The sequence below is a fragment of the Schistocerca nitens genome, chromosome 8 (assembly GCF_023898315.1).
Source record: "Schistocerca nitens isolate TAMUIC-IGC-003100 chromosome 8, iqSchNite1.1, whole genome shotgun sequence".
Lineage (NCBI taxonomy): Eukaryota > Metazoa > Arthropoda > Insecta > Orthoptera > Acrididae > Schistocerca > Schistocerca nitens.
Genome location: NC_064621.1, coordinates 42,127,461 through 42,152,462, shown reverse-complemented (window position 1 = coordinate 42,152,462; position 25,002 = coordinate 42,127,461). Strand labels below are relative to the sequence as shown.

The 25,002-nt window shown below is 43.1% G+C and overlaps 1 protein-coding gene across 1 annotated transcript in view; it reads left to right on the top strand.

Annotated features, from left to right (window-relative positions):
• LOC126198730 (UDP-glucosyltransferase 2-like) overlaps nt 1–25,002 on the top strand; it is a 97,661-nt gene that overhangs the window by 16,027 nt on the left and 56,632 nt on the right. The window contains exons 2-3 of the mRNA XM_049935251.1: nt 6,366–6,550; nt 23,301–23,482. Of these exons, the coding sequence (XP_049791208.1) occupies nt 6,368–6,550; nt 23,301–23,482 (365 nt within the window). The 5' untranslated portion in view covers nt 6,366–6,367. The remainder of the gene's footprint in view (nt 1–6,365; nt 6,551–23,300; nt 23,483–25,002) is intronic.

The window sequence follows — 25,002 nt, the reverse complement described above, 5'->3', positions numbered from 1 at the left end:
TTTACGTGAATACTGAGTGAAAACGGTCCTAGTGACCAAATAGGTTTCTTAAGGAGATCCAAAATACGTAAGTTGGCCACTATTTTTCGTACTTCATATTAATTATTTAAGATGAATTTAGTGTTTTTACATGATGACATTTGCTGTATCAGTGATCAAGTGATACTAACTTTTGTGTGGGTCAGATATTCAGTATAATTTAATGGGTTGACTATGGAGACATGTTGTGCAATCATTATTAACGTACACAATAACTTTTCTATAATCATAAATACTCGTTAAACTGGTTGAATTTGGAGGGTATCGCATTCTTCGGTAAAGTAGAGCCTTTAATAGGTTCCGTTACAAAATCCAGTGCATGTTTCTACTCAACTGTATCGAATACATTCTCTCGGAAAACTTCAAAGCTGATTTTTTTCTGTAGACTTACGAAAAACATAGAGAACAACCTATGTCTTGGCACTTTTTGAACAGTGTTCCACACGCATGTTTCACTATGGAAGAAGAAGTAGCCTCAGTCATTTTGAACCTGCGCATTAACAGCGCGACAATCGGAGTACAACAGTGCAGTGACTGTAAATGTACACGGTTTTTGAAATAAAAACTACATAGCTAAAGCGTGATTAAGAGAAACGTTGCTGGCTGTTAACACATTAGAATATCTTAAAGTTTCATTTAACGTAACGTATCTAATACATAAGTAGGACCTAGTTCCAAGAGCGTAACAACACCAGTGTGCGTGCGCTGCGGCTTCTGATCAGTCATCGTGTTCGTGTTCGTTTACATCAAGTTTATTCTTATAATGAACGGAGAATGTCATTCGCGACAGCAGCAGAGCGTGACAGTGGTGCGTGCACAGAGGACCCTTCGGCACACGGCATAAGGTGGCTGCCGGAGTTCACGTGTAGAAGCAGAAGTACACCGAAGCGCCAAAGAAACTGGTATAGGTATGCGTATTCACATACAGAGATATGTAAACTGGCAGAAAACGACGCTAGGGTAGGCAACGCCCATACAGTGTGATTCACGAAGATATGCAAATATTTTATTCCACAAGTAAAACAAAAAAGCCGTTACAAACATAGGTTTAGTTACGGAGTTACGACTAATAAAAAATTTGGCCTGAAATTCAGCAAATTCGCTAATATGAAGCCATTGCAAAACTGTACGAGGTCAAAGTAAAGCACGATTTCCACTTATTTTGTTGTTATCTGTCTGCTGAAACTAATAAAGTATGTCCCAGACGTGTATCTGCCGTAGTTTTCCACAACATCCATAGAAGCAAAGATTATTAAAGAAGTAAATTTGTTTACTTTCGATTAGGAATTTAGAAACGTTTATGTCATTGTTGTCAACCGTTAGTGAATAGTTTCAGTCGTTTCCTAACCTTGACACGAGACAGTTTTCTGTATTGTTGAGTGAAAGAACACAATAACAACAGTGTATTTAAGTGAAACCACATAGTACTGTGGTAATTTGTAGATTATTTATGAAATAGGGATGCCTTTCAAATTTACGGGAGAGGAATACGCCGATATGGCCAATGTGATGGTAATGCTACGGCTGCAGTTAACGAGTATCACGTACGTTATCCAACTCGGAGGATTCCCAGTGCACGAACCATTAGTGGAGTATTTCGAATGTTACGAGAGACAGGTTCTCTACCTAGCGTTCATAATCAGTACGAGCGCTCTATGCGTGAAGACTATGATGCGGATATTATGGATGACGTTCGACGTAACCCGGGTACCAGTACACGACGTACCTCTCAATCATTATGCATTTCACAATCTAAGGTACGGCGTACACTGGAGTACAATAATCTGTATCCTTGTTGTTGCGATCTTCAGTACAGAGACTGGTTTGATGCAGCTCTCTATGCTACTCTATCCTGTGCCAGCTTCTTCATTCCTGAATACCTACTGCAACCTACAACCTTCTGAATCTGCTTAGTGTAGTCATCTTTTCGTCTACCTCTACCATTTTTACCCTCCATGATACCCTCCAATACTAAATTGGTGATCCTTTGATGCCTCAGAATGTGTCCTACTAACTTGTGTCCTACTAACTACTTGTAGTCAGGTTGTGCCACAATTTCCTCTTCTCTCCAATTCTATTCAGTACCTCCTCATTACTTACGTGATCTGCCCATCTAATCTTCAGTATGATTCTGTGGCACCACATTTCAAAAGCTCCTATTCTCTTCTTGTCTAAATTATTTATCGTCCATGTTTCACTTCCACACATGGTTACACTCCATAGAAATACTTTCAGAAAAGAGTTCCTGACACTTAAATCTATACTCGATGTTAAAAAATTTCTCTTCTTCAGAAATGCTTTCCTTGCCGTAGCCAGTATACATTTTATATCCTCTCTACTTCCACCATCATCAGTTATTTTGCTCCCCAAATAGCAAAACTCCTTTCCTACAATGTCTCATTTCCTAATCTAATCCCCTCAGCATCACCTGACTTCATTCAACTACATTCAATTATCCGTCTTTTGCTTTCAAGACATTGTCCATTCCGTTCAACTGCTCTTCCAGGTCCTTTGCTGTCTCTGACAGAATAGCAATGACATCGGCAAACCTCAAGTTTTTATTTCTTCTCCATGGATTTTAATTCCTGCTCCAAATTTTTCTTTTCTTTACTGTTTGCTCAATATACAGATTGAATAACATCGGAGATAGGCTACAACCCTGTCTCACTCCCTTCTCAACCACTGCGTCCCTTTCATGCCCCCTCGACTCTTATAACTGCCACCTGGTTTCTGTATAAATTGTAAATAGCCTTTTGCTCCCTGTATTTTACCTCTGCTACCTTCAGAATTTTAAAGAGAGTATTCCTGTGAACATTGTCGAAAGCTTTCTCCAAGTCTACAAATGCTAGGAACGTAGGTTTGCCTTTCCTTAACCATCTTCTAAGATAAGTCGTAGGGTCAGTATTGCCTCGCGTGTTCCAACAAGGTACGAATTTAAGGAGATGGGACCTGGATAAACCGATAGAACCAGAGGTTGTAGACAGCTTCAGACAGAGCATTAAGCAACGATTGACAAATATACGGGAAATAAATACAGTAGAAGAAGAATGAAAGAGGAAGCCGCCTGGTAGAATTTTGCGCAGAGCATAACTTGCAATACTTGGTATAAGAATCATGTTAAGAAGGTTGTATACGTTGAAGAGGCCTGGAAACACTGGAAGATTTCAGATAGATTATATAATGGTAAGACAGAGGTTTAGGGACTAGTTTTTCAATTCTAAGACATTTCCAAGGGCAGAAGTAGACTCTGACCACAATTTATTGTTTATAAACTGGAGATTAAAACTGAAGAAACTGCAAAAAGGTCCGAATTTAAGGAGATGGGACCTGGATAAACCGATAGAACCAGAGGTTGTAGACAGGTTCAGAGAGAGCATTAAGCAACGATTGACAAATATAGGGGAAAGAAATACAGTAGAAGAAGAATGGGTAGCTTTGAGAGATGAAATAGTGAAGGTCGCGGACGATCAAGTAGGTAAAAAGACGAGGGCAAGTAGAAATCCTTGGGTAACAGAAGAAATACTGATTTTAATAGTCCACATTCACCTACTACTTACCCTTCTCTTTCTTCCCCTACTATCGAATTCCAGTGCCCCAAGACTATTAAATTTTCATCTCCCTTAACTATCGGAATAATTTCTTTTATCGCATCATATGTTTCTTCAATCTCTTCATCATCTGCGGAGCTAGTTGGCATATAAACTTGTACTACTGTGGTAGGCGTGGGCTTCGTGTCTATCTTGGCTACAATAATGCGTTCACTATGGTGTTCGTAGTAGCTCATCCGTGCTCCTTTTCTTTATTCATTATTAAACCTACTCCTGCTTAGCTGAGTGGATGCCAGCATAGTAGCTCAGCGTGTTCGGTCAGAGAGCTGGCTGGTCTCTGTAAAAAAACTGAGTGAAGAGATCAAAAATGTCGAATGAAATAAGACCCGATCATTTCATTTTTTTACTGAAGATGGTATAAACAATTTACATAACGAGCGTGTATGCTATGAAGCAAACCAACATGCACCAGTGCAATGCTATTTCCTACAGCGATTTAGCATAAACGTGTGGTGTCGTGTGGTATAATCAATACAAACTTCATTGGACCATTCATTTAAGACCATTTAAGACCAGAAAATTTTCGCATCTGAGGCGTATTTTTCATTATATTTGACCATTCATTTTCCCAAGCCGTCTAACGGGCGAGACGTACTTACAATTCCTTTAAGAACAAAAGTTCCGCTTGCTCGAAGATGTTCCACTTGCTGCGCGATTGCAAATGTATTTTCAGCATGACGGTGCTCCTCCATATTTCACCGACACCATTACTACACAATTAAACGAACATTTTCCCCAGAAATGGATTGGTCGTGGTGCTACACGTCTATGACCACCCACATCGCCCGATTTAACACCAATGACTTTTTGTGTGTGGGGATGATTGAAAGACATAGTTTTGAGGAGAAAATCAATACACGTGAGGCATTACTTGCTCGAATTATGAATGCAATAAACGAAACTAGCAACAAAATCTCTCCCTACGCGTGCAGCTAAATGCATTGAACTCGGTGGAGACGTTTTCGAACGTGTATTGTGAATGTACTGTGAAATTGTGTGTACACTGGTATTAACACAAGCCGATTGTCTGACACATCCATACTGTTTCAGTTAACATTATTACCATCACTTTTCCAAAATCAAAATCTCTTCAACTTCTGTTGAAAACTTTGCGCAACTTTCTGGAATTTAAAAAACAAATTGGGCCAAGTAGTTAATAAATTAAAAAAATTTACGAAATTACTTTGTTGCTTCTCTGGTTGTTCTGGAAAACTACTGTAGATACAAGCCTGGGACATGTTTTATTAGATTCACCAGAACGATAACAACAAAATAAAAGGAAATGGGGCTTTATTTTCACCTCGTACAGTTTTGCAATGGCTTCATATTAGCGAAATTTCAGGTAAAAAGCTTTTATTAGGCGTAACTCCGTAATTAAACATTTGCGGGCCTATGTTAATATGAAATATTTTTTTTAGTTTTACTTGTAGAATAACATATCAGAATATCTACATATCTTCGTGAAACATCCTGTATAAGCCACGTGTCTGGCGCAGTTGTTAGATCGGTTACTACTGCTATAATGACAGGTTATCAAGATGTGAGTTTGAAAGTGGTGTTATAGTCGGCGCACGAAAGATGGGACACAGCATTCCGAGATAGCGATGAAGTGGGGATTTTCCCGTACGACCATTACACGAGTGTACAGTGAATATCGGGAATCAGGTAAATCATCAAATCTCCGACCTCAATGCGACCGGAAAAAGATCCTGCAAGAACAGGACCAACACGATTGAAGAGAATAGTTCAACGTGACAGAATTGCAACCCTTCTGCAAATTGTTGCAGATTTCAGCGCTGGGCCATCAAGAAGTGTCAGCGTGCGAACCATTCAACGAAACATCATCGATATGGGCTTTCAGAGCCAAAGGCCCACTCGTGTACCCTTGATGACTGCACGACACAAAGCTTTACGCCTCGCGTGGTGCTGTCGGCACCGACGTTGGACTATTGGTAACTGGAAAAATGTTGCCTGGTCGGACGAGTCTCGTTTCAATTTCTATCGAGTGGATGGACGTGCACGGCTGAGGAGACATCCTCATGAATCCGTGGACCCTGCATGTCAGCAGGGGACTGTTCAAGCTGGTGGAGGCTCTGTAATTATGTGGGTCGTGTGCAGTAGGAGTGATATGGGACTCCTGCTACGTCTAGATACGACTCTGACAGGTGTCACGTATGTAAGCATCCTTCTGACTACCTGCATCCATTCATGTCCATTGTGCAATCCGACGGACTTGGTAAATTCCAGCAGGACAATGCGACACCCCACACGTCCGAAATTGCTAGAGAATGACTCCAGGAACACCCTTCCGAGTTTAAACACTTCCGCTGGCTACCAAACTCCCCAGACATGAACATTACGGAGAATATCTGGGATGCCTTGCAACGTGCTGTGTAGAAAATGCAGAATTCCTGGTGTCACTTCCCTCCAGCACTACTTTAGACATTAGTCGAGTCCACGCCACTTCATGTTGCGGCACTTCTGCGTGCTCGTGAGAGCCCTACACGGTATTAGGCAGTGTACCAGTTTCTACGGCTCTTTAGTGTATGATCAATCATTAAGGATTTCCGTACAAGATCACAGTCAACTGCAGTTATCACTGCAAGCTGGACAAAGAGACTATTGTTTAGAGAATATGTTGGTTATACTTTCCGGTATTGTTAAATTCCGTTCTTTTTACATTGGTATTCCTTCTACAGCCACAAATAATTGTTTCAGCAATGGCACCGTTCGGAGCTGTCCTTCTCGCAATCCTGGCACTCGCTGGTGGTTCGTCTGCCGCGAAGATTTTGGTTATTTCGCCGACCGCTTCGTTCAGCCACCAGTTGCCGTTTCACATCGTGACCAAAGCACTCCTCGAAAGAGGACACCGCGTCACTTTGATGACAACAGACTCTCCAAAGGTAAGGGAAAAAATGAGACAGGTGGGCATATAGTCTACGTTCTTCATAATGGCTATGTAACAGTGTAAAATCTGCTTCTTGTATGCAGAAGAAGTTACTGCGAGCAATCAACAAGTAGTGGTAGGTTCAGCTAATACTAGAGGCAGTTAATACACTTACATCCTATGGAGTGGATTCTAAAAATACAGCGGACGTATTTTGTTAGTCTTTACAGTGAGAGCCACGTATTGAACTCAGTGTAAATTGTTTCACACTCTTCTTCTGCAATTTCACTAGTGTTCCTCATAGTCAGCTAACTTCTTAACGGATCAGACTTCACTTTCTCGACACAAATTACATACTGTTTGGTCTAAATGATACGGCTCTTGAGCAATATGTGGCTCATTGCTTCATAAAAATAAATTAGACGATCTTTTGTGGTGCATTAAGGCATGTTAATTTTGCATGTAGTCAGTGTCACAAGAAAGTGTACGCCGTAGTAACGTCCGCAGCGACATCTCTGGTAGTCGCGTCGGATCTGCAATCAATGTGCCTTTGCACAGTGTTTAGATAAACAGTGCGAGAGTTGAATGTTTTGTTTTGTCTGTTGCAGTTTAAAATCAGTGCAAAATATCTCAAGCCTCACAAGGCAGTCTTACTTGTAAATCACCCAAAGGGACCAAAGCTTTCATATGGAGTTGCTGCTAAAATTCTTAGAAAGTCAAAGACATTCGTTTGCGAAGTGGGTCCAACGATATTTACAGGTTGGAAACGTGGATGATTTACCGGAGACAGGGCTAAAGTGAGCGACAACAAAAACTCAGGACAATGAGAGCTTGCGTCTTTTGAAGCAGAAACCAGATCTTACTTTGAGTCAGGCCCAAATAAAACTACGGCGGATACGATGCGACGCGATCCGAAACATCGCAGCCGTCTCTGTACAGCGTGGAAACAAGGCAATGGGGTGTCCACGATGGACTGGCCTGCAATGTCTCCGGACGCAAATCCGATCGAAATGTTTGGTCGTATATTAAGACTGAGCTTAAAGGAAAGCCAATATGTACTTTGAAGCAGCTGTCATATAAAATCAGGACGATATGGAGATCGTTACCAGAATATGCAGAAAAAACTCGTGAAAAGCACGCCAAAGAGGTGCCAAGCTGTAATCTATAATGGTGGCGACTGAATTAAGTATTAGATAATTGTACGATTAGTAATAACACGCATTTTCATGTAAAATTATATTCATAATAGTGTCCTTTATATCATACGGATAGCGGCGTAAACTTTCTTGTGGAACTGACTGTATATGATGCACTCAATATACACTCCTGGAAATGGAAAAAAGAACACATTGACACCGGTGTGTCAGACCCACCATACTTGCTCCGGACACTGCGAGAGGGCTGTACAAGCAATGATCACACGCACGGCACAGCGGACACACCAGGAACCGCGGTGTTGGCCGTCGAATGGCGCTAGCTGCGCAGCATTTGTGCACCGCCGCCGTCAGTGTCAGCCAGTTTGCCGTGGCATACGGAGCTCCATCGCAGTCTTTAACACTGGTAGCATGCCGCGACAGCGTGGACGTGAACCGTATGTGCAGTTGACGGACTTTGAGCGAGGGCGTATAGTGGGCATGCGGGAGGCCGGGTGGACGTACCGCCGAATTGCTCAACACGTGGGGCGTGAGGTCTCCACAGTACATCGATGTTGTCGCCAGTGGTCGGCAGAAGGTGCACGTGCCCGTCGACCTGGGACCGGACCGCAGCGACGCACGGATGCACGCCAAGACCGTAGGATCCTACGCAGTGCCGTAGGGGACCGCACCGCCACTTCCCAGCAAATTAGGGACACTGTTGCTCCTGGGGTATCGGCGAGGACCATTCGCAACCGTCTCCATGAAGCTGGGCTACGGTCCCGCACACCGTTAGGCCGTCTTCCGCTCACGCCCCAACATCGTGCAGCCCGCCTCCAGTGGTGTCGCGACAGGCGTGAATGGAGGGACGAATGGAGACGTGTCGTCTTCAGCGATGAGAGTCGCTTCTGCCTTGGTGCCAATGATGGTCGTATGCGTGTTTGGCGCCGTGCAGGTGAGCGCCACAATCAGGACTGCATACGACCGAGGCACACAGGGCCAACACCCGGCATCATGGTGTGGGGAGCGATCTCCTACACTGGCCGTACACCAATGGTGATCGTCGAGGGGACACTGAATAGTGCACGGTACATCCAAACCGTCATCGAACCCATCGTTCTACCATTCCTAGACCGGCAAGGGAACTTGCTGTTCCAACAGGACAATGCACGTCCGCATGTATCCCGTGCCACCCAACGTGCTCTAGAAGGTGTAAGTCAACTACCCTGGCCAGCAAGATCTCCGGATCTGTCCCCCATTGAGCATGTTTGGGACTGGATGAAGCGTCGTCTCACGCGGTCTGCACGTCCAGCACGAACGCTGGTCCAACTGAGGCGCCAGGTGGAAATGGCATGGCAAGCCGTTCCACAGGACTACATCCAGCATCTCTACGATCGTCTCCATGGGAGAATAGCAGCCTGCATTGCTGCGAAAGGTGGATATACACTGTACTAGTGCCGACATTGTGCATGCTCTGTTGCCTGTGTCTATGTGCCTGTGGTTCTGTCAGTGTGATCATGTGATGTATCTGACCCCAGGAATGTGTCAATAAAGTTTCCCCTTCCTGGGACAATGAATTCACGGTGTTCTTATTTCAATTTCCAGGAGTGTATAACAGTTGCAAAGAAATGAAATAAAGCTATGCGCTGAGAGATTACGTGACTGTAGCGAAAAGTAAAGCTGAGAGAACGGACAACATCCTGTAGTCACATCACTAGACTTTTGAAGCCTGCGTGCCTGGTCAGTGCTTCTATGTACGGCTCCCACTGCCACTAGAAGACTGTTAACATCGCTTTACAGCCCTTAGATACCTCACAGAGTTTAACAGAGGTGACTTTAAAGTCGATGATGCTACGCTCCTTTATCGGCTTCCTTCATCGGTCGCAGTTGCAGTACAGGCCGTAGAAGGAGAAGACCAATGTGTGTAATAAAACTGGACAAAGAAATTACTGAGCAGTCTGTCTCACCACTAGTTCATACTATTCTGCGCACCTGTGTTGAAGTGAAAAAGCTTCGTCTCTGTAAGTATCCCTCACTCCAACAGTGGTCCGAATACATAGGCGTGTTGCAAACAAACGCTGGAAAATATTGTAAGATGTACATTTCGTTGTAAGAATCAAGTCGTAACAAGCGAAAAAATTTGGTTTTTAATACTGCGATACTCCAAATCTGGATCTGTCCAATAGAAAACTGCCCTATTTTTACAATCTAGAAGCCTCTAGAGAAGGCCAACTGATTAAACACTGGAGTTGCAATCGGGAGGACAACGGATCAAACCGCTGTCCACCAATCCAGATTTGGGTGTTTCTCGGCAAATACCGGAGCGCTTCCTTTGAAAAGGACAATGCCGATTCTCTTCTCCAATCCGAGCAGATGCTTCGTCTCCAATTATTTCGTCGTTCACCGGACGTAAATTCTCATCCCCATTTTCTTCCTCTCTTTCCACAAGGTGTTTGATGAGAAGACTGGTGCTCGAATCGCAAAAGAAGTGAATCGGAAATGCTACCAGTAGCAATACGACCATCAAATAGAAGGTTGTTTAAAACCAACGACCAAAGATCAAGAAACAAATTTCTGTTCTTTCTTTATAACGGCAGTACTGCAGTAGACTTATAAAAACCAGTACTGACTGTTTAGCCTTCAAAACTGTTGAGCACCATACTAATGAAAGAGTATTTCTATAACTGATGGCTTGTCCAAAATGAAGGTTTCACAGTGTCATTGACTTCGCACGCGTGTAACTCTGAGGTTACCTTCCACAAAATGTTTGGAAGAAAGAAAGCATTTCGAAATATCATACGACGCACTGATTGTAGAGGAAACAACTCAGGAAAAGCACAATCATTAGTAATGCAGAGAAAGAGATTCAAGGTATCTTCCATATGTGTAAGTTACAATTACTGCAAGGGCCAATAAGGCCCAATATCTCATCAATGATTTCCACACTTGTGTGTGGTAGGAACTACCGACATCATTACCTGAATGATTACACTTTACCTGGTAAAATATAATAATTCTGGTAATCTGTTGTGGCTGTGGACGCTCTCGCAACCAAAATTCTTCAGCACCACGAAAAGCCTTCAACAAAATCAACGGAGTCTACTGGGACACATTTATATGTGGCACCCGAATATGATTTTATAAACGATGTATGTCTTTGACAGACTTTATATCGCTGACTATGTAAGACCGCAGACCCAGAGTTACTGCTTCTGCTCTGAGATTATTATAGTGTTGGAGTAAGACAGCGCTTGACGCACAGTTGTAGGTAACTCTGTTGCGGGGGGGGGGGGGGGGGGATTTTGGGGGAAGAGACCAAACAGCGAGGTCATCGGTCTCATCGGATTAGGGAAGGTTGGGGTAGGAAGTCGAGCCTGCCCTGTCAAAGGAACCATCCCGGCATTTGCCTGAAGCGATTTGGGGAAATCGCGGAAAACCTAAATCAGCATGGCCGGACGCGGGATTGAACCGTCGTCCTCCCGAATGCGAGTCCAAAGTGCTACCCAATGCGCCACCTCGCTCGGTCTAGCTGTCTGTGGCGGAAATATGATGGAGTAGGCAGTCTTTGTGGTGTGCTGTGTGAAGCCACCACCGCATGTCAGTATCGTTGGACATGGAAGCAGGAGTACAGATGTTAAATAATTATGATTTCTGTTTTTGCCAGCGCGTTTGTATAGACGAATTGGCTGATAATTTTTAATTGTCGAGTAACCCCACAATGTACGTAAACTGGTTTGATAAAAAGGCTAGTTAGATATTTCACTTATGTTATGTTTCTAAGATTTGTTAACAGTTGTTGTTGTTGTGGTCTTCAGTCCTGAGACTGGTTTGATGCAGCTCTCCATGCTACTCTACCTTGTGCAAGCTCCTTCATCTCCCAGTGCCTACTGCAACCTACATCCTTCTGAATCTGCTTAGTGTATTCATCTCTTGGTCTCCCTCTACGATTTTTACCCTGCATGCTGCCCTCCAATACTACATTGGTGATCCCTTGATGCCTCAACACATGTCCTACCAACCGATCCCTTCCTCTAGTCAAGTTTTGCCACAAACTTCTCTTCTCCCCAATCCTATTCAATACTTCCGCATTAGTTATGTGATCTACCCATCTAATCTTCAGCATTCTTATGTAGCACAACATTTCGAAAGCTTCTATTCACTTTTTGTCCAAACTGGTTATCGTCCATGTTTCACTTCCATACATGGCTACACTCCATACAAATACTTTCAGAAACGACTTCCTAACACTTAAAACAATACTTGAAGTTAACAAATTTCTCTTCTTCACAAACGCTTTCCTTGCCATTGCCAGTCTACATTTTATATCCTCTCTACTTCGACCATCATCAGTTATTTTTCTCCCCAAATAGCAAAATGCCTTTACTACTTTAAGTGTGTCATTTCCTAATCTAATTCCCGCAGCATCACCTGACTTAATTCGACTACATTCCATTATTCTCGTTTTGCTTTTGTTGATGTTACACCCTCCTTTCAAGACACTATCCATTCCATTCAACTTCTAATGGTCGCTATCATCGCACTATTTCACTCCAATTTACGGAGCTTGTTAGCACTTGATGTTAGGTTGGCGCCATTGAAATGCATTGTAGTAATCGCTGCTGCTTGCTGGATCGCTGCTGTGTCTCGATGCTGATGCTGGCTCTAAATCTGGTCGTCTAGGGTAAAAACATGAGGTCCCGTGTTTTTTATGTGCTTTTGATGATAAAGAACGAGCGAAACCAACAAATATGCAAACTTCAAATATTTATTACTCTGGTGGCTATCTTAACTCCACTGTCCACCAAAGTCCATGACACAACACAAAGTAGTACTTCCTTTACATGTTCTTTGCATTGTTTATCCACCTCAAACAATAACACACAAACACACTTTACCAAAGTGACCTTCTTGCTGCTTGTATTTATAACATTGTCAAAGAACTACTAAAAAGAGATATAGTTTATAAGTCACATGTACATCTGTTATCATAATATGTGCAGAAAAGTTATTAATTTGCATCGAGTGACATAATTTAACATGTTATTAAAATGACAGACAGATTTGTTGACTTGACAGAATAATTCTTTGTTACAAAAAGGCCGTTTTTTAGAAGTTTGTCAATTGACTTCTCTAATTTGCATAAATAAGTAAGTAACATGAATTATTAAGAATTACATTGGTTTTCGTCTAAAATAGGATTGATTACGTGAATACTGAGTGAAAACGGTCCTAGTGAACAAATAGGTTTCACTGGGTGATTTTTATTTAAGGAGGTCCAAAATACCTAAGTTGGCCACCATTTTTCGTACTTCATATTAATTATTTAAGATGAACTTAGCGTTTTTACATGATGACATTTGCTGTATCAGTGATCAAGTGATATTAACTTTTGTGTGGGTCAGTTATTCAGTATAATTTAATGGGTTGACTATGGAGACATGTTGTGCAATCATTATTAACATACACAATAACTTTTCTATAATCATAAATACTCGTTAAACTGGTTGAATTTGGAGGGTATCGCATACTTCATAAAATGAAGCCTTTAATATGTTCCGTTACAAACTGCTCTTCCAAGTCCTTTGCTGTCTCTGACAGAATTACAATGTCATCAGCGAACCTCAAAGTTTTTATTTCTTCTCCATGGATTTTAATACCTACCCCGAATTTTTCTTTTGTTTCCTTTACTGCTTGCTCAATATACAGATTGAATAACATCGGGGATAGGCTACAACCCTGTCTCACTCCCTTCCCAACCATTGCTTCCCTTTCATGTCCCTCGACTCTTATGACTGCCATCTGGTTTCAGTACAAAATGTAAATAGACTTTCGCTCCCTGTATTTATTCTGCCACCTTCAGAATTTGAAAGAGCGTATTCCAGTCAACATTGTCAAAAGCTTTCTCTAAGTCTACAAATGCTAGAAACGTAGGTTTGCCTTTCCTTAATCTAGCTTCTAAGATAAGTCGTAGGGTGAGTATTGCCTCACGTGTTCCAACATTTCTAGGGAATCCAAACTGATCTTCCCCGAGGTCGGCTTCTACTAGTTTTTCCATTCGTCTGTAAAGAATTCGCGTCAGTATTTTGCAGCCGTGACTTATTAAACTGATAGTTCGGTAACATTCACATTTGTCAACACCTGATTTCTTGGGGATTGGGATTATTATATTCTTCTTGAAGTCTGAGGGTATTTCGCCTGTTTCATACATCTTGCTCACCAGATGGCAGAGTTTCGTCAGGACTGGCTCTCCGAAGGCTGTCAGTAGTTCTAATGGAATGTTGTCTACTCCCGGGGCCTTGTTTCGACTTAGGTCTTTCAGTGCTCTGTCAAACTCTTCACGCAGTATCATATCTCCCATTTCATCTTCATCTACATCCTCTTCCATTTCCATAATATTGTCTTCAAGTACATCGCCCTTGTATAGACCCTCTATATACACCTTCCACCTTTCTGCTTTCCCTCCTTTGCCTAGAATTAGGTTTCCATCAAAGCTCTTGATATTCATACAAGTGGCTCTCTTTCCTCCAAAGGTCTCTCTAATTTTCCTGTAGGCAGTATCCATCTTACCCCTAGTGAGATAAGCCTCTACATCCTTACATTTGTCCTCTAGCCATGCCTGCTTAGCCATTTTGCACTTCCTGTCGATCTCATTTTTGAGACGTTTGTATTCCTTTTTGCCTACTTCATTTACTGAATTTTTATATTTTCTCCTTTCATCAATTAAATTCAGTATTTCTTCTGTCACCCAAGGATTTCTACTAGCCCTCGTCTTTTTACCTACTTGATCCTCTGCTGCCTTCACTACTTCATCCCTCATAGCTACCCATTCTTCTTCTACTGTATTTCCTTCCCCCATTCCTGTCAATTGTTCCCTTATGCTCTCCCTGAAACTCTGTACAACCTCTGATTTAGTCAGTTTATCCAGGTCCCATCTCCTTAAGTTCCCACCTTTTGCAGATTCTTCACTTTTAATCTACAGGTCATAACCAATAGATTGTGGTCAGAATCCACATCTTCCCCTGGAAATGTCTTACAATTTAAAATCTGGTTCCTAAATCTCTGTCTTACTATTATATAATCTGTCTGAAACCTTTTAGTATCTCCACGGTTCTTCCATGTATAAAACCTTCTTTCATGATTATTGAACCAACTGTTAGCTATGATTAGGTTGTGCTCTGTACAAAATTCTACCAGGCGGCTTCCTCTTTCATTTCTTAGCCCCAATCCATATTCACGTACTACGTTTCCTTCTCTCCCTTTTCCTACTGCCGAATTCCAGTCATCCACGGCTATTAGATTTTCGTCTCCCTTCACAATCTGAATAATTTCTTTTATTTCATCATACATTTCTTCAATATCTTCGTCATCTTCAGAGCTATTTGGCATATAAACTTGTACTACTGTAGTAGGCGTTGGCTTCGTATCTATCTTGACCACAGTAATGCGTTCACTATGCTGTTTGTAGTAGCTTACCCGCATTCCTATTTTCCTATTCATTATTAAACCTACTCCTGCATTACCCCTATTTGATTTTGTGTTTATAACCCTGTAGTCACCTGACCAGAAGTCTTGTTCCTCCTTCTACCGAACTTCACTAATTCCCACTATATATCTAACTCTAACCTATCCATTTCCCTTTTTAAATTTTCTAACCTACCTGCCCGATTAAGGAATCTGACATTCCAGGCTCCGATCCGTAGAGCGGCAGTTTTCTTTTTCCTGATAACGGCGTCCTCTTGAGCAGTCCCCGCCCGGAGATCCGAATGGGGTACTATTTTACCTCCGGAATATTTTACCCAAGAGGACGTCATCATCATTTAACCATACAGTAAAGCTGCATGCCCTCGGGAAAAATTACGGCTATAGTTTCCCCTTGCTTTCAGCCGTTTGCAGTACCAGCACAGCAAGGCCGTTTTGGTTAGTATTACAAGGCCAGTTCAGTCAATCATCCAGACTGTTGCCCCTGCAACTACTGAAAAGGCTGCTGCCTCTCTTCAGGAACCACATGTTTGTCTGGCCTCTCAACAGATACCCCTCCGTTGTGGTTGCACGTACGGTACGGCTATCTGTATCGCTGATTCACGCAAGCCTCCCTACCAACGGCAAGGTCCATGGTTCATGGGGGGGGGGGGGGGGTTGTTAACAGACCTATATTTAATTTGATGATTTGCATTTATGTTGAATTAGTGAGGTTAGATAATACTTGCTGTTTAAATGTCATTGTTTGTGACTCGGTTGTGTGTAATGTAACTTCACTTGTCAGAACGTTTATGAAGAGACAAACTTAACTTATAATGTAATTTTGCTAAAAAAGAAACTCAGAAACTCAGTGTTAGTAATTCACCACAATCAGTACCGCTCCCCCCTTCCACCCCCCCCTCCCCCCCCCCCCCCCCACGGCCTGGGTCATATGTTTTCCAAAAAAGTTGGATTTTTTCATTATTGTTTTCATTTATCAGCCAAAACAATATCATGTGCATTTCTAAGTATTATGACCAGCGTTGCACATTGCTGAGCCTGTAGGTAGCATACTTATATTTTTCGCGAGAGACCAGTATATTACCGCATTACTCCGTTGCTGCTTTAGAGGTATGAGAATTTAATTTATTTGTTATGTGGACAGGGACCAAAGGTGTCAATTTAACAGGGCCAAATGATTCAGTGCCTAAGAGGCTAAAAGTATTTTGCAGTGACTGTATTTCTTTATTGATACTGGGAGTTGCATTGCCCAATCAATTCGTGTGAAAGTTTTGCTAACCACAACACAGAGTAAGCACAGCACTTGCAGTTGCAACACGCTGTTCGATGATTCAATACCCAGTCCACAAATCAGACATTCACTCAAGGTCATCGTAAAGTCTAAAGTTATTTTTTTTTTTATAAAAGAACGTTACAAGATGTAAAATTCAAAAAACTCATGTGAACTTTTACCAAATGAAAAACGTTTTTTAATGTGATTTACTATAGTCTAGTAATAACATAAACTATATAATACACTGGTGGAAACAATCGCAGCACCAAAAACTGATTAATGTAGAGCAGGGCTTAACAACTGGCCAGTTTCGAGCGCGAGTACTCGCGCCTGCTCAGGCACGTGCTCGCGAGCAGGTGCAAGGTCGCGGAGTAGGGAGGGAGGGGAGGGAGGGGAAATGCGCGCGTGTTTGAATGTGATCTCGCGTTCTTAGCAGATTTAAGTAGCCATCTGAATGCTTTGAACATTTTACTACAAGGCAAAGATCTGCTAATTACTCATTTCATAGATCGAATACGAGCTTTTAAAATGAAATTGACACTTCAGGTGAGTCAGCTGGAAACAGTAAACCTAGCTCATTTTCCTAAATTATCATCCATGCAAGATGTCCACAAAGACTGTGAACATTACTCACATAGTTTAGTTGTATCAGCACTTTCAAGATCTGACAGCACTAGACAGTGATTTTGATCTGTTCTCTCCATATTCAGCGAATATATTCGTCCTGAGCTGCAGCAAGAAATTATTGACCTGCAGTGTGACAGAGAATACAGAGACAAATTTCAGAACAAGAAAAACATTTTGGAATTCTACAGACACTTCCCTCAGGACAGATTTCCTCGTTTGCACAAACTGGCGGCTACAATAATATCAATGTTCGGTTCCACGTATGTCTGTGAAAAACTGTTCTCTGCAATGAAATGTAACAAGACGCGCCTGAGAAACGCATTGTCTGATCGACATTTAAACTGCACGCTGCTCCTAAAATGCACAAGAACAATTACTCCGAACACAGACGCAATTGTAAAGGGCAAAAAGTACAAAATAACCGAGAATCCCACACTTCAGTGACACCTTTTATTGTGTAACAGTTAACAAATTAATGCGAATGTAGAGGCATACACTAAGCTAATAAAATTATGTGACGTGTGTACATTCTCCTTTATTTGTTTCATTTGTCGCAGTAATAATTCGTGAGTGATATACCTGCAGGTGGCTGCGGATTTACATTGACTGGCGGCAGCTGTTCTTTGCCCCACGTGAGTTTCCCCACTCTCCGATCTGGTCCGGTAGTGGGGGTAGCGTGCTCGCGCTGCTCCATGCTCGCGCCTTGCTGCTCACAACTTGCTCCGCGAGCACGTATGTTGTGAAGCCCTGATGTAGAGCAATGAAATTTCCGGAAAACGTTTGTCTAGGTAACCTATTTAAGTGAGTAACATTGTAATATGACAGGTTAATGTAAACGCGAGACAAGTCATTGCAAATGTGACATGTAGGTACATTAATAATCGGTGTAAACGAAAGAACGTTGAATGCAAGGATGTAAACGTGCGTGCATCGTATTGTACAGATGCTGGATGTCAGTTTGTGGGATAAGGATCCATGCATGTTGCACTTGGTTGGCCAGTCAAAACAGGGATGGTTGATGGTGTTTGTGGATGATGCTGGAGCTGTCGTCCAACGATGTCCCAAACGTGCTCGACTGGAGAAAGATCTGGCGATCAAGCAGGCCAAGACAACATGTCAGCACTGTGTAGAGCATGTTAGATTATAACAGTGGTACGCGGGCGAGTGTTATCCTGTTGGAAAACACCCTCTTGCACAACAGGTCAGATCACCACACTGATGTACAAGTCTGCAGTCAGGGTGCGTGTGATGACGAGGAGAGCGCTCCTGTGATCACACAAAATCGTGTATCAGACCATAACTCCAGGTTTAGGTCCAGTGTGTCTAGCATGCAGAGAGGTTCGTTGCAGGCCCTCAACTGGCCCAATTCTAACAGACACAAGGTCGTCACTGGCATCGAGGCAGAACCAGCTTTCATCAGAAGACACAACAGACTTCTCTTCTGCCCTCCATTGAGCTCTCGCTCTACATCACTGAAGTCGCAAATGGGATCAGTGGAATGCACGGTACATGGCTGTCCTTGAAGTGGCCGATCTGTAACAGTTCGTTGTGTCGCTGTGGTGCCAACCGGTGCTCAGACTGCTGATGCAGAAGCAGTACGATGCGCCAGATTCACTCGCCGAACACGATGCTCTCGGTAGGGCCACGTGGCCGTCCGGAGCACGGTCTCCTTGCGACTGTACGTTCTCGTGACCATCGCTGCCAGCAGTCATGCACGTTCCTACGAAGTCTTTCCGCAACAACACAGAAGGAAAATCCAACTTCTAGTAGCCCTCCTACACGACCTCCCCCAAACTCAGGGAGGTGTCGATAGTGGCGTGTTGTCGCCTTAAGGGCATTCTTCACTAACGTCAACTCACCACGTCCAGTCTCAGCGGTAACTAACGCTCACGACCGTTACAGAGCGTATTTAAAGCAAATCTGATTTTCATCCTCATAGTGGCGCTACTAGGCCCGCTCTTATGCGACTGGCGCGAAATCTGAATAAATATCACGTTTCAGATGTCGCACAACTTCTTCTTGGTGTTAGGTTTTTTTACCGTCGGCGTATGGTTCAAATGGCTCTGAGCACTATGGGACTTAACATCTGAGGTCATCAGTCCCCTAGACTTAGAACTAATTAAACCTAAACTAACCTAAGGACATCACACTCATCCATGCCCGAGACTGGATTTGAACCTGCGACCGTAGCAGCAGCGCGGTTCCGGACTGAAGCGACTAGAACCGCTCGGCCACAGCGGCACCAATACCGATGAAGATGATATCTTTCAGCGAATGCGAGTCACTGTCACTATTTATAATTTCAAATAGTGAACAAATCTCATCGTTTTTAAAGCCTTGAAGCACTGGTAAGGAAATGAGAGACTTGATATGAGCTTTACTTGTGTAGAAGAAGACTGTTCGCGATTTGAAAAAGGATTGTATTTGGACGAAAGTGGCTCAAAATGGAGTAAATAAAAAGATGTAACCTGTACAAAATCCGAGTGGGGTTCCAACCGTAGTCGCTGATTCTGTTAACAGTCTATATCAGTACCTCCCTCCTCTTGAAGCTAGCAATTCGGAGACACCTGAAACACTTTTTGGCCATTTCTGTCGTTTCTTTCTTCTCCTTCTGTGCAGAGGCACGGTTTGGATTGTCGCTGCATACAGAAAGTCACCCTCCTTTCGTTGGTTTCTTCCCCTGCAGAACACGCCTTTCGTGAAGCAGCGGGTAGGGTGTATCGACTAGTGAATTTGCACCAAAAAACTAGTTGTACTGAACGGATCTGCAGGGTGTACAATACGTTTTCTAAGCTACTAAATGAGGTAAAAGTTTTGATCGAAAATCCCGATTATCGTCATTCATTGAATACCATTTTAGCTACCAAGTCCACATTAGTTTGTACTTTTGAACAGAACGTTAAAAACATGTAAGCACAATCATTCGCACCAGTCATCTTACGGCATACACCGTAACATGCTATCGGAAGGATACACACAGGTTGTCTGTGGATTGATTGCTCGCGCTGTACTGTACAGACTGCTAACTTTGAAGTACTAAATTAACTTTTCATATCTGGAATTCACGGTCATGTAAAATTTTTTGAAAGACATCATGTTTACGCGAGTGACTGTTAGACTTTTTATTTTCACTATTGCAATTTCGGCCGTAGTCCATAATCAAGTGCAGATGTTTTGGCTTTAAGCCATGTCAGATTTATACACGCTGACACTACTTAGCAGCGATACGAATGTATATAACAGCAAATGACAACGACATATAAATGTGTCAGCATGTGTAAAGTTGACATGGCTTAAAGCCAAAACATCTGAGCCTGATAATGGCCTAAGGCCGAAATTGCAAGAGTGGAAATAAAAACTTTAAGAGTCACTGGCGTAAACATAATGTCTTTGAAGTACTAGTTTTAGGTTACAACTTGTACAGTATGCCACACGTATCTAAGTTACTCACTAAGGTCACAGATCGTACAAAAAAATCTGAAATCTTCACATACGACTTTACAGTTCGTCCATTAATATTTTCCGACACTCCACGATCTTTTTAATGCCACGAACGGTCAAAATTATAACATCTTTTCAGTGCTGAGTACTAACACGTCCGACCATAATAATGGCCGATCCCGAATATCGTTAGACTCAAAAATGGTTCAAATGGCTCTGAGCACTATCGGACTTAACATCTGAGGTTATCAGTCCCCTGGAACTTAAAACTACTTAAACCTAACTAACATAAGCACATCACACACATCCATGCCTGAGGCAGGATTCGAACCTGCGACCGTAGCGGTCGCGCGGATCCAGCCTGAAGCGCCTAGAACCGCTCGGCCACACCAGCCGGCCTCAAGAATGCAGCCGCCTCGCCGTACAAAACGGGCGTGTAGTTAACCTCTTATGATTGGCTAGGAAGCGTCATAACAATTCATACTGAAATTACTGTGATTCTCAGTGACTCCATCTTCGCCCTCTCACTGATCACGTACTAAGACATCTTAAAATTTGCTTACTAGATAATTAGTTTCTGAAAACCCAAAAATAACAAAATAATCACTGCTTTACATATCTGAACCACTAGAGTAAATTTTTGTTTACCCAGTATCACAAACTGGCGTATTACAGATCACAAATTTCGCTTCTCATATGGGTCACTCACTCAGTCCAGATACACAGTCCCACAGTCCACATCATACATGCACTTACAAATATTAACAAAACACATACCGGTACATCCCGGTTAGTAAGACGACAAATAAGCAGTCTTACGTAAAATCAAAATAGTTTGTTAGCTAACATGCATGCTCCTGACAAGAAGTTAGTAGTTCATGTAAGCTTTACATTCTACGTTTTCAGCCGTTTTATCATATCTCTGAAAGTGCAGCAAATATGCTACTGAAATTTACACTACTGTTAGCTATTGAAATACGAATACACGGTATAAAGTTTTATTTCATTTGTTATATGGTAAATGTTGCTTTCAGTTTTACAATATCAGGCATAACAGTTCGTCTCCTGTACGGCAGTGGCACATCTAGGCCGACGCCGTAAGCTGTCAGCAGGTAGCCCTGCGACACTAGCATACGTCTGTCACGGTGGACCCCCCCCCCCCCCCCCCCCACTCACGAGCTGTACGAGCCCAACTTCTGACTTAGGTGACAGAAGTTGTGGGATACGCCCTAAGATCGTGTCGGACCTCCTTTTGCCCGGCGTACTGTAACAACTCGGCGTGGCTTGGACTCAGAAAGTCGCTGCACAGATCTTGAGCCATGCTGCCCATGTAGCTGTCAAAAATTTCCAAAGTGTTGCTGCTGCTGGATTTTATGCACGAACCGACCTCTTGATTACGTCCAATAAAGTTTCGACGGGATTCATGTCAGGCAATATGAGTGCTCAAATCATTGGCTAGAATGGGCCAGAATGTTCTTCTAACCAATCGCGAACAATTTTGGCCTGGTTACATGGAGCACTGTCATCCATAAAAATTCCATCGTTGTTTGGGAACACGAAGTCCATGAATGAGTGCAGATGGTCTTCAAGTAGACGAACATCGCCGTTCCCAGTCAATGATGAGTTCAGTTGGACCAGAGGACTCAGCCTATTCCGTGTAAACTCAGGCCACACCATTACAGAGCCACCACCAGCGAACACAGTGCCTTGTTGACAACTTGGGTCAATGAGTTGGTGGTGTCTGGGCCGCACTCCAACCCTACTAACAGCTCTTTACCGCTTTGGACTCATGTGACGAAGCCACGGTTTTCCAGCCGTCTAGGATCCAACCGATATGGTCAGGAGCCCAGGAGAGGCGCTGCAGTCGATGTCGGGCTGTTAGCAAAGGCACTCTCTCATTGGTTGTCTGCTGCCATAGGCCGTTAACGCCAGATTTTGCCGCACTGTCCAAACGGATACGTTCGTCGTGCGTCCCCCATTGATTTCTGTGGTTGTTTCAAGCAGTGTAGCTTGTCTGCCAGCATTGACAACTCCACGGAGCCCGCATCCCGTGGTCGTGCGGTAGCGTTCTCGCTTCCCACGCCCGGGTTCCCGGGTTCGATTCCCGGCGGGGTCAGGGATTTTCTCTGCCTCGTGATGGCTGGGTGTTGTGTGCTGTCCTTAGGTTAGTTAGGTTTAAGTAGTTCTAAGTTCTAGGGGACTTATGACCACAGCAGTTGAGTCCCATAGTGCTCAGAGCCATTTTGAACTCCACGGAAACACCGCTGCTCTCAGCCGTCGGCCATTGCATCGTCCGTGGTGAAACGTAATGCCAGAAATATGGTATTCTCGGAGTACTCTTGGCACTGTATCTCGGAATATTGAGTTCCGTAACGATTTCAGAAATGGAATGTCCCATGCGTCTGGCTCCAACTACCATTCCATGTTCAACGTCTGTTGGTTCCCGTCGTGCAGTCGTAACCAGGTCGTAAATCTTTTAACATGAAACACCTGAGTACAAAGAACAGATTCACCAATGCGCTGCCATTTTATACCTCGTGTACGGGATCTGTATATTTTCAAATCCCTATCCCATGGCTCTTTCACCTCATTGTATTTTATATGTGTGAGGCCTGGTGCTACGTTATAAATGCCTAAGTAAAATAGACTCTATTCAGAAATGAAAGGTACTATCACATTCTTTGAACATCGTATATTTGTCTGATGTGTTTATAACTCAGAAGAATCGTCACTCTTTCCGTGGATCCTATCCTGCTCTTTCTAAGGTGAATATAGCTGTACAGACTCTGCAGAATAAATTTATTTCTTTGCAGATAAATCATGAAAACTACACAGAAGTGGACCTGTCAATCTCTTACAAGCATATGCGCGGTGACTACGATTTTGTGAAGATGTCCCAAGAACCACCAACGGAGACGGTCAAAATGTTGCGTGACTTTCCAAGAGCTTCAATAGAACTGCAGATGAGTGATCCACAAGTTCAAAAATTCGTAACGTGAGTACTCTTCAGTGAACAGCCATAAGATATTTACATGTGACATTGAGTATAAAATACAATGCACTAGCAGAATGAATTGACAAATAACATATTAAAATTGGCAGATAAAGCCGCATGGCACGTCTCCAGTTGCTTACATGTTATGGGAACTGACTATAAGAAAGAGCTACCAGTATTCTCCTCCAGAATAAGTTAAACACCCACGAGGAACGATGATTTTGAGTTTAACATAGCATGGACAACGAAATTCTTAGAGATAGAGCATAAGCTGGGATTTTACAGGGATGTATTGATTCTGGTAGTGACTGAATACAAGAAACTAACTCCGAATAGCTCTTCTCCTTCGGAAAACGATTTTAGTGTCACAAGTACTGCATTAACTCGCTCGATTCCAGTTGTAACCGTGAGACACTAAACACTGAATATCTATGTCGTAGTGATGACCCGCGCTTAGCATCACCAGCTGTTGACAGAAAACCACAAAATAAGTTGATCGATACGGAGAGGAGGCAAGGCCACTGCGAGGCTACTGAGAGGACTGGACCATACATATTGGTCTCTACTCGATCAGTGTGGGCTCTTGGTGGCCATGACGAACACAGATACAAAGCCCACGACAGTTTTGTGCGGAGAAGGTGGGTGTGAGAACTAAAATGGAAACCGACGAGTGCAGAACCTTCCGTACTCCTGATGATTTTCGGAGAAGAGTGTGCATCCAGCTAGCTGCCATTGCCCATCCGACATATGCACTACCACTTGTTCACCAGGATGGTGTCTCATGCAAGCTTTGTTTCGGAATCATGTATGGATTCCAATCGTCTCTCATTGGTATCTAGGGTAATTTGAAGCTCTACAGCATTGGAACAGGATCCTAAAAAAAACTATTCCACGAACCTACGTTCAACGCTTCAGCTAAAGATCGTCTTAGGACAACGCACGTGCTGACTGCGCCCACCTTGGTAACACCTTCCACCATGAGTCAGGAATCAAATAAATGGAATAGCCTGGTATGAATCCGACAGAGCCTGCTTGGCACCAGTTGAACTGCGACGCGGAAACCTTCTCACGGACTGAGTGACTTCAGGAGAGCCACAATCGAACACTGGAATACGGTGAGTAGCAACATCGACTGCCTCGCTAGACAGCATGGGCTCTATGCTACATCGGACCTCCCCATTTTTCCTGAGCTGTATCATATTGAGTCAAAAATGGTTCAAATGGCTCTAAGCACTATGGAACTTAACATCTGAGGTCATCAGTCCCCTATATTTATAACTACTTTAACCTAATTAACCTAAGGACATCACACACACCCATTCCCGAGGCAGGATTCGAACCTGCGACCGTAGCAGCAGCTCGGTCCCGGACTGAAGCGCCTAGAACCGCTCGGCCACAGCGGCCGGCCATACTGAGTCGATGAACTCACAATAGACGGAGTGTTTACCTGAAACCTGACTTCAACAAACCTCATAGCCGTTGGACACATCTGCAATAGAATTAACGCGAGGAGTATTCCC